The 10995-nt window shown below is 39.0% G+C and overlaps 2 protein-coding genes across 5 annotated transcripts in view; one reads left to right on the top strand and one right to left on the bottom strand.

Annotated features, from left to right (window-relative positions):
- Window positions 1–562: 562 nt before the first annotated feature.
- LOC111341665 (uncharacterized) lies at window positions 563–9663 on the top strand. Of its 2 annotated transcripts, XM_088731595.1 has the most exons (4): window positions 4776–7226; window positions 7791–7902; window positions 8116–8566; window positions 9299–9663. In XM_088731595.1, the coding sequence occupies exons 1-2, from the start codon at window positions 6764–6766 to the stop codon at window positions 7808–7810; spliced, it is 483 nt and encodes a 160-aa protein (XP_088587721.1). In that variant the 5' UTR covers window positions 4776–6763; the 3' UTR covers window positions 7811–7902; window positions 8116–8566; window positions 9299–9663. The 2 variants fall into 2 exon arrangements, 1 of the variants encoding a protein (XP_088587721.1); XR_015991129.1 differs by lacking the exons at window positions 4776–7226; window positions 7791–7902 and adding an exon at window positions 563–809 and having other exon boundaries at window positions 9299–9659.
- A 1182-nt stretch (window positions 9664–10845) lies between these two features.
- Window positions 10846–10995, bottom strand: part of LOC148740883 (uncharacterized) — a 3239-nt gene continuing 3089 nt past the window's right edge. For all 3 annotated transcript variants that reach the window (XR_015991130.1, XR_015991131.1, XM_088731606.1), the window contains one exon: window positions 10846–10995. This exon is cut by the window's right edge and continues 149 nt beyond it. The gene's annotated coding sequence lies outside the window, so the exon portion shown is untranslated.

The following is a 10995-nucleotide window of genomic DNA, read 5'->3' as shown; positions in this document are numbered from 1 at the left end:
TGTGTAAAAACTGCATAAACTTACCTTAGGTTTAACCGTGAGACTTGTTAACGTACCACTCATTGGAAGGTAGTGGAATTAATCATTATTTGGTTGTCACACAAAACGAGTTCCGATAGCAAATTATGCGCACTTTACTGAGCCAAAAATAAAACGTCATACGAAACCACATTTTTATTGATAGAAAATGAGTCCGCAGATATAATATGAGGAAAATGACGGTTGGAGTGTAAAGTTGCTGTTGAGCCAACAGTTTAACAAGATGAAAGATTACGTTCACACAGCCTGTTTCTTATCAAATTGTAAAATGCTGCTATCGTCCAATTTGTAAATTAGTGTCCGGTGGACTAGACAGGAAGATGTACGCCGAGGAGCGATTTGTGCGGGGAAAGCTCTCTGCACGTAAGGTGATCGTAAACAACTAGGCCAGCTGTGTTTCTCTCAATATCTTATTCAATATCTAAGATAAAAACAGTCCTTTTTTACATGTTATTAAGGCATTGACCACTCACGTGCCTCTGTCTATCGCCTTTCTGATAGACAAGTCCTCTAGAATTTATGATATTGAGCCTTTATTGGTTTAAAGTCGATACCCCCCAGGCATTCCAAGAGAAAACGCAGAATTTGAAAGAAAAACAACTTTTTTTTCGGTGTTAGGAGATTTTCGTGAGCGCCCATTACAACCAAGACAACCATAATTCATTTGTTATGTGATCATCTGAATTCATACAATATGAGTGGAGATTGTCGAGCATTAGTTCACCGTTAATTAGTACGCTTGGCGGCTATTTGATGTGCCTTTATTTGAGGTAAGTTCCGTACGTACGATTTCATTAATATCCGTGGAAAACACTTGGCAAAAATCCCTTGAAGAAATGACTCGGTGATATCACTCTGGTTTCGCTACTCGCGAACTGATCCTGGATACCATTGTGAATAATCAATGGTGCTATTGTCCCTCCACTTAACTTTTTACTCAAATCATTTCTAAAACTATCAAGAACCTGGTCAAGATATTTACTTGCTGTCTGCTTGATTTTGTTCTTTGCATAATTGGATTTGACAGCTTGTGCAGCAACTTGTCTTGCAAGATAAACCCCATTGTTTGCTATTCCTTTGAAAGCCGCTTCACAAAGTGAATGGCTGTTTCCTACATCAAATAATGCTCCTCCGTCTTTTATTTGTGAGCTTTTTCTTTTACCGCTATCTATGTTTTTAACAAAACTTGCTTTGGTAGCGCCACATTCAGCGCAAATGCATTTTGTCATCAAACGACAGTTATTTGCTCGTTCATATTTTTCCCTTCCGTTCAGTGACACATTCAGTTTGTTTTTTCTGTTTCACACAATACGATTTCATTTTATTATTGTAGTTTATATTTTTTCATTGAAATTTTTCTTAACCATTTTCTTTTCTTTGTCGACAAATAAAAATTCTATGGTCCAAGTTTTGTGAATAGTTTGGGGTCGATCATGTTTTCTTTACCAATAAGATTACAATGGTTTTTTGTTAGAGGAGTGTAAAGTATCATATGTGAGCAGTTCAACCTGATTTTTTGTGGTGTGTCATAATTCGACTGAGTCAGATAGATCGGTGAATTTTGGTGATGTCGCCCATCGGTAAATTAAAATGGTTTGCAATCTTCGATTGTATTTTTTAGGGTGCATTGACGAGATCGTCAAAGATGATAACCTTTCTATTTCCCATCAGATACTCTGATATATTCATGATATCATCCGGCTACATAATTTCTGATATGTTGTAACCGACTTTCTGTGAAATATAATTCATAAAATCTTCTAAATCCTGTATTTTATCTTGGTTATTGTTGGGTGTATACAGATATATTTTCTCATAAACAACCAAAGGCAGTCTCAACATATTCATAACAGCGATTGTCTTTCCACTCCCACTCGCCCCTGCTATAAGCATTCTGTAGTCTTCGTCCAAAAAATCCTTCGATCTTCGTTTAGGTTTTTCATTCACATGAGTATCAGAATTTTTCAATTTCACCATTTATCATTATTTTTCATTTTATTCACCTCAAAAAGCTAAAAAGCTGAAAAGCTAAAAAATGCTAAACAGCTAAAAAAGCAAGGAAGCTAAGATAAAAGCTAAAAAAAGCTAAAAGCGAAAAAAAGCTAGAAAGCTAGGAAGCTAAGATTAAAGCTAAAAATCTTATCAAAAAAAGTATTAAAAAAATGACTTAAAGAAAATGAAAATCTAGATAAAGCCATGCAACTTACAAGTCTTGAAAAGCTCAACAAAGAAACTATAATTTTTCACGAAGCAGTGGTTAACCAACATAATCACGAAAGGATTAAAATCGAGGTGAAACAATACACCAGTGGTAAACCTGGTCCTTTAGTGATTGAAACCCCTTTTCTCTTTAGTTTTGGTGTACAAGAGAGAAAAGACTGTGAAAACAATGCTATTGAAGGTTACTCTCTTCCGCTTTGTTTATTGGGAAATGAAGGTGAACCAACACCAGAACAGCGAAGCTTTTATGATGGTTTGACACGTTTGCAAACTATCTGTCACGAATATCTCGAAGAGAATTATGAAGCTGATCTGTCAGAAGCTTTGTGTAATATTCTGTATGAGAAAGTATCGAAGTCTCCAGTTCTATATGCCAAACTTATTTACTCCAAAAAGTTAAAAGAGATCCTTTCGCTTTTCAGATCGAAAGATAACCCAAAAGACAATCCGTTTGATTACCTCGAACAATATTGCAAAGTGAAAATGGCATTGATTATCGAATCAATTTACATAAGCGATATTAGCGTCTCTATTCAAATAAAAGTGAATGATGTTTACGTCAAACCCCTAAAACCCAGAGAAGCCTAAGTCACAGTAGAAGAGAGCGACGATGAAGAATAATAAATTTAATACACATTCACGTTTTATGACCTGACACATGCAAAATGGTGGTTTTAACCGGTTCAAACTAGTTAAATCTGTAAAAACTTGTCAGTAACAGGGTTATCGTTTTAACTGTATTTTATTAAGAAAAAAATAAATGTCGTTACTACGTCTTGAATTTTTCTTCATACCCTTTCTCTACGTGGGTACTTAGAGTTGGACAAAGGTCAATGACAGTGTCATCTATTATTTTTATCTCTTTTACAAACGAATCATGATCAAAATGTTTTCCTCGCAAGCAAGAACGCAAGTTGGTCAATACTTTTTGATATGTTGTGTAAGCGTACTTACACATTTCAATCTTTGGTTCAAAATTTTTGTATTCGCTAAATGTTTTCAATAACAATCCCACGCCAGCGATAACTCCATGTGTAATTGGGTTCAGTGTAATTCCACCTACGATTGCAATTGTACCAACCGCAATGTGTGATGAACTAGCCAGCTTGCAAGATAAATTCATCCGTTTAAATCGTCTAAAAGTCTGTCTGTAACACCACCACCTCTTATGATAAAATTTGAAAAGAGATTTTATCTCTGATAGAGTCGCTTCATCAACTGAAGTGTCAATGTGATTGAATGCAAAAATATCTCGTTTCATTTTATTATGTGTTCGCATAACAATAAAATTTTGATTTTGTTCAATCTTGTTTCACTATCATTAGATTACTATTATTCAAACCTTCGAGAAGAACAGAACTGTTATCTGTCGCTATACTTAGCGATGTGTTGGCTTGGAAATATAAAATGACAGTCGTGGTGTTTGTTACATAAGAATTGTGTGTGTTGGGTAATTGAACTATTACACCATTTGTTGTGGTCATGAAGGGTTTGTCCAATACGAACTTGAGATGTGATAAATGCTTGGATTTTATACTGTCCACGAATGTGATAAGATACAAACCAGCGTTTTTGATTATGAGTTTTGTGTTATCGGAACCATTAACTGTAAAATCGGAATTATTACTCTGTGATACATTACATGTATGATCTCGTGCTCCATTGGTGTAAAACCTTACTTGAGAACTATTGTCATGAGCTAATTTTCCTCGATGGCAAATCTTTTTTGTCGCATTCGTTAGAGCCGTTCTAGTTGCTCTTGCATTGATTTTTGTTTGTAAATATGTGTTGATATCGTCGACATATTTCTTTGTCGTGGGGTTTTCATTTTCCTTTCGGGGTTCATTCGTCAAAAGCATTTGTGGATAAATGTACGGTACATTTTGCTGTCATAAAACGAATACCATCTATCCCAAACATCCTCAGGTAAACTATTGTGATATCCCTTGCTGCCGTAAACCACAACCCAAATTGGAAGTTTCATATCATATTTTGAAAAATTTGTTTTGAATTTCATTACAATGTAAAAGGCTTACTGTATTTTGCGAAACCAAACCAAACCAAACCAAACGAGTAAATCAGTACTTTATTTTGCGAAACCAGCTCTTCGAAGACTCTAGCGATATATAACTGATTTCTTCCGATTCTTAAACACTATTCGTAGATACAACTCGATGCAGTGATGATTTGTAAATAAAGAGTTTGAGTCAAAAGGTCAGAAGTGCGCCGTTTCGCAAATTACATATATGTAAATCTGTAATTTGCGAAACGAGCTCTTTGAAGACTCTAACGATATGTAACTTAAGTCTTCCAATTCTCTAACACTTTTCGTAGATACAACTCGATGCAGTGATGATTTGTAAATAAAGAGTTTGAGCCAAAAGGTCAGAAGTGCGCCGTTTCGCAAATTACAGATACGTAAATCTATAATTTGCGAAACGAGCTCTTTGAAGGCTCTAATAGCATTTGGTAAGTACAAGATGAAAACCGGGTCAAAATTGGAATTCTGCCCTTTGACATTGCTGTAGCATGTGTCAGAAACCTTGCGCGTACCGCCTCATATGTATGTTTGTACATTTATTAAAATCTACAACAATTTTGTTATTTTTTACCGGCCGCCTAGTCCAGTTGATAGTTTATGAACAGAAAGCAATTTATCTTTTGGGACTTCTTTCCTGTCTGCTACCTTTTTTTTAATTACCATATTAGTCTTTCCGAAACATTTCCATATCAGGTTACTAGTTACTTCTCATTCTTACGCAATAGAATGCGTGACCGGTCAACATGGCGTTCAAGCTTCCATCTTTTGGTTTGCTTAGGCGTCCTTCAACTGTTAAGCAAAGTTCCGATTTAGATAGAATCCCTAAGTTTTCTTGGGATGAAACTTTCGACAAGAAGGAGATTGGCCAGGGTGGCTTTGGATGCGTTTTCAGCGCCAAACGACGCGGTGGAGGGTCGATTGTTGTTAAGAAGCTCATTCGGCAGCATGACCGTGAGAAGCGTTTGTTCATGAAAGAGGCGCGGATCCTCAATTTCCTACATTACAAGCATATCGTCGAAATCAAAGTAGTAGGCGAAAGTCCTGTAGCAATGATGCTTAGGTACGTATATTTTTTTTTCCCGCCATTCGGTGTTGAAGGTCGGGTAAGTTCACTGCAAGGTTACTTGGATTACACGAGTGGGAAAGAAGAAGTACTGTCAGCGTTGGCCTGCTTGCAGAGCAAGATAGCGGAAGACACCTCTCTTGGCCTACAGTACCTCCACGATAGAAATATCGTGCACAGCGACTTGAAGCCAGGAAACGTGCTTAGTTCTAACCAGTATTACTGCCATTATGTGAGGCGTGAGTAGTCCAGTGGTCAGTGCGCTGGACTCTAGGTCAGATGGCCCGGGTTCAAGTCCTGGCTGGGGCTTGACGTTGTGTCCTTAAGCAAGACGCTTCACTCACATTGCTTCGTCTTCTCGGATAGGACGTAAAGCCGGAGGTCCCGTCTCCTGCACCTATCAATTAGTTAATTTCGGCAAGGGACGTTAAAGAACCCACATCACGAGATTACTGTGATGTGGTCTGGCCTGTTTACTGGGAAGGGGGGGAGGGGGCATCTGTAAAAATTTCTCCTTTATTAATTGTAAACTGCCGCCGGCAGTCTGGGAAAGTCCCCCGCACAGTGTTGTAAAGCGCATTAGAGCATTTACATGGAAATGCGCTATAGAAATTGATCTATATTATATTACTATATTATTATTATTATAAGAACGAGGATGAAATTCGAGAAGCCTGGGAGAAGGAAGCTGTCCTTTGCAAACTGGTGGACTTTGGAGAAAGTCGAGCATCCCTTCAACAGACTGAGACATTATATCACTCGAGAACCACCAACGTCGACCGCGGAACTGTTGTCTACATGGCCCCGGAGATAATCACTAGCACAGGCGAAGCTATGTCCCTTGAGCAGTTGAAGGCCTGTGATGTTTGGTCATTGGGAATGATTATCTTCATGCTATTGAATCCTGATTTAGAGTTCCGATCCCCTACCAGCATGAGCTTGACCAGGTTCCACAAAAGAACTTCCAAAGCTTACGAAATGAGTTGGTGAGTAGATTCAAAGAACGTATGTTACCGACTTGGTCTTCCAAATACTGCAGATTTCAAGCAACAATCTGGCGAGAAATGGAATCAATTTTTAGCCAATGCACTTTTTTTTGCTCTAAGAGCAGGCCTAGAGTTCGCGAAGTAGTCCAGCTGTTTCAGGCTGCTAAAATCAAGCCACCATGCAGTGACATACCACTCTCGACTAGCCAAAGCACCGCAATCGAGCGCCATGATAGGCTTGTCGCAGTTGGAGATATTCCCCTGGATCAAAATATCCCAGACGATGCTACCAACAGCTGCGCCTTTCTATCTATCCACGTCACAGAGTTGATTGCAAGGAAGGGAAGTGATTGAGATTCTTTTTGTGCAGCCGAACAATGGTACGCGTTGTCCAGAGAAATCAACAAGATCATTATGACCCAACCTACGCGGTTCAACCCCTTTCGAGATGTAACAAAGCTGTACGATGTTTCAGAGGCTTACACTATTCTGCGAAAAGCAAATAGTTCATCTGTAGAGCTTGACTTTCGTGAAGAGATCGTTACTCCTCATGGAGTATTCTCCAAAGATGGACGGGATGCACTCCTCAAAGGCGTTAATGCATTATCCATTGCCTGCACGGTTACCAACGTTGCAATTTACAGCTGTGGCCGCTACAACTTTGTTATTGGTTGTCATGGCGACCAGTATTTCATCGTGGACACGCATCCCATATCAAAAGAATTGGGGGGTGAGGTTACCGGTCTTCTCAAAGTATACCCCGCCCAGGATTCGCACTCGGCAAGTCATCTCTGCTCCTGGGTATGGAAAAGGTTACTGCTAGGCGGTGTTCCAGATGACTCCCGCAGTCATTTTTGGTTTCTCAGGAATCACACAGGTTAGTGTTATTATGAGGGAATGACCGAACGAACGAACAAACAAACGAGTGAATGAGGTATCCATTGTGTAAAATCAGACTTACTTTACGATCGAAATCAGGAATAAAGTAGCTAGGATGGACAAAATAGGAAGTTATTCATACGAAATATTCCTTTATAAAAGGGTACTGTAACGATAAAGCATGATTTCGAGAAAAATATACCTCCCACCAATAACGGTTTATGCCATTCCAATTTAATGTTTCATTTCCGATCGCCCGACCGACCCATTCTTTTTGGAAAAGTAAAAAACAAAAAATTTCCAGAATCACTTGAAAAGAAGCAAGTACTTCAATTTACAAGAACACGATGTTGTCTTATTAACACCAGTTGTCTAAAAAATTATCATCGATACTTCTTTTTTGTAGCCTTTTTAGGCATTTGATAGTCCTGTTATTATACATCTTTTACCATCTGATTATCTCTTGCAGACTAAACGTGAGATTTAATTTGCAAAAGTAAAGTGGAACGCAGACCCCTTCATATGTTAATTCTTTTTTTTTTTTTTTTTTTTTTTTTTTTAGGGCCCCATCGACCGACCTAACTTCACGAGAAGGCGATGGGAAACGAAACATTTTATTGGGATGGCCTTATCTTTGAAAACGTCACTACATATATGATAACAATTATGAGGAAGTAAGGATGGAAAGGATACAAGTGCATTACAATATTGACATTTGACAATTGTGACAACCTGGACGTTTTTCTAATAAATTCCAGTATTGCTTGCCGGGAAATGTACGATACCATTATCGAGACAAAAGAGCAGAAACCGGAAGTAAAGGTAATAGGAAGAAAAAGTATTCTTTTCGCCAATCACTAAATATCTCTCCGAATTTCTTATTTCAGGCCGCATTCCAGTAGAGCCGAGGAAGACGACGTTGTTCACCCCATTGACTACCTTTACTCTATAAGACGTGCCCTCGCGAGTTTGGATGGTTGCGTCCCAAATGAATCAGGTGATGAAGGAGAGTAGAATGGTGTGCCCCAGGAGAAAGAAGACAGCGAAGATGGTGTGCCCCCAGAGAAAGAGGACAGCGGAGATAGTGTTACCGAAGTGGTCAATGAAGACAAGAGTGGTTCTGAAAAGGGAGAATTAAGAAACCTGTCAAACGAAAATCTACGAGCCGTAATCAGAAAGGGGAGAAGTGCGAGTGGGAATCTTAGAGAAGGTGAAAGACGTGGCTTTCCGGGTGACCAAAGCTCTCAGCAAACTCACGACACCAAAATGGTCATTTCTATTACCTCTGACGAAGATGATGCATCGCCCTCAAGAAACAAGCCAAGGAAGCTAAAAAAGGTATGTGTCCATGATTCAGTTTATCTACCGAATAGCATATCCTGTCTTGACTCGCTTTCAAGTTTTAAGTGCTATCTCAAAGCATATTTTTTTAAACAGGCTTTTTATTTGTAATTATTCGCTATAAATTGTTATTGCTCAGCGTATAATTTTATCAATCTTAATTACTTGTATATTCAGCCTATTTTGAATCATTTTATTTAATTGTAAAGCGCATTTGATCATGTACGTCATGGAAAATTGCGCTATATAACTTTTAGTTATTATTATTATTATATTATTACTATTATTATCATTAATATTATTATTGTCGCAGAGAAATCAACTGAATGCTACATTCTAATCAGGCAACACAGGGCAAAAACCGTTATCTGTGAGCAATGGAGTAAAAAATAAATGTATATTAACTAATCCTAAAAAGCTTTTCCGTTGTGTCTACGGTCCTCCTTCTAACAGGAACTCAAACTGCCACCTTGAAAGTCCGGGCAATATTCAGCGTGCCCGAGAGCACTGCCCTCTGCATCTTTCGCAGTACATCTGTGCTTCTGCCTCCCACCAGCTCGCGCATCATGACATCCAGCTCCCGTGACCACCCCCCGAGGGCATCCATAATGATGTTATTACTATTATTATGACTATTATTATTAGTAGTAGTAGTAGTATTATTATTTATACCTATGGTGAACTTGACATCGGAGAAATCGTGAGGTGATGTTACCTCTTCCTTTTTAGAAATTGCTCACCAAGTCGCGAAAAAGGACCCGTGAAGCTGCTTCTCTTTTAGAACATGATTATGATGAGTCCATGCCACGTAAGTGCCTATATCATCTTATGAACTCGATCATCATCTTATGTTTACTAGTCCACGTTTTACTAGTCCGCGTTTTACTAGTCCGCGTTTTACTAGTCCGCGTTTTACTAGTCCGCGTTGTACTAGTCCGCGTCTTACTAGTCCGCGCTTTACTAGTCCTCCTTTTACTAGTCCAGTCCAGTCCAGTCCAGTCCAGTCCAGTCCAGTCCAGTCCACGAAATACCATATGCCCCTGGTGTCGGCGTCGAATTCGTCGTCCATCTCCTCCTCGTCCGCTAGTTCTGCTGTTTCTTCCGAGTAGATTGCTTCATCTCCAGTGCCGTCTAGAGTGTTAGAAATTCTGCAGGTATAGATCTCGCGAAAATGTTTTAAGAATTTCGAAACTGACCAACCAGAATTGCCCATTCCCACGATTGGTAAACAAACTCGTCACATATTACGGTGTTGAAATTTGCGACAAGTAACAAGAAAACTTACCTTGGCTTCCCTGCCCTGTAAACTAGTCAATTAATCTCTCATCCAGCCGCGGATCGCGGATATTTCGGAGTGTAACGCCCCATCGTTGTGCGTTTCGCTGACATCTTGAGCTCTCCATTAAAGAGGTTCTCTTGATCTTTAGGGTCTCGGCTTATAGCTGAGTTCGGCTCATAGACGAATACATACGTTAAGACGGAAATGCGGCAGATTTACGAGGTTCGACCATCAATCTCGCCATCAAAGCAAAATAACATTACAGAAATATTCCCTTTTAGCCCGTTATTGCTGTCAGTTTCACTTAACACCTCGGGAAAGTCTATTTACTTTTCGAAAAGCCTAAGTATACGTTGTAAATTTCTGCTCCAAGTATGTACACGCTCAGTTCCAACTCAGCTTCACTATGACAACACTTCGTTTCATCACCTTCAAACAATACTAATTGCTTCAATTGTATCTCCATTGTCTCTGAACGGACGCAAAGCGAAATTTTACAACTCCCTTTAGGGAATTTGTCAATTCAGATCTTAAGAGACCGAAGCTGGCAGTGAGCTTTTGCAACGACATTATGCCTGCAAAGCATGGATACCCCCCCTTTTCCCGGGCGATGATTTTCAATGGGCGCGATTCCGTAATGAGCTTGAATAACAGCTTTTGACACTAAGACTTCTTGGAGTATTTCGGTAACCATCAACCCATACCGTCAAATCTTGGCCCGAAACTTTGGTTTCTAGCCTCTTAAAGATATTTAGGACTCGGTAGAGTGCCTCAACAGCTTTCAGCGACGGCTTTGTTTGAACCCGTTCAAACAAAGCCGGAAAGGTTTTGTTACTAAGATAAAAGATCAAAACTCATCGCATTTGGACACCAAAGAAAAACGTTGATGGGTTCAGTCTCAGAAAATTTAACTTATGCTTTTTAACTTAACTTATGTATTTGATCAAAATTCAAAAAGAATTGAAAAAAACTTGAGAAGTCACAAACGGCAGTGCAATTCACGTACAAAACATTTTATCTATTTTATTGAAAAGGACATAAAACATCAACATGAAACAATTATGTTTCTTTTGTTTGTCGCAATAATGGCCCATCCGAGCTTGTAGTGATTGATGATTTTCGTAGTGATTGATGCTTTTGTTGCGTA

Source organism: Stylophora pistillata, chromosome 1 (assembly GCF_964205215.1).
Source record: "Stylophora pistillata chromosome 1, jaStyPist1.2, whole genome shotgun sequence".
NCBI lineage: Eukaryota > Metazoa > Cnidaria > Anthozoa > Scleractinia > Pocilloporidae > Stylophora > Stylophora pistillata.
This window is presented reverse-complemented; position numbering and strand designations above follow the sequence as displayed.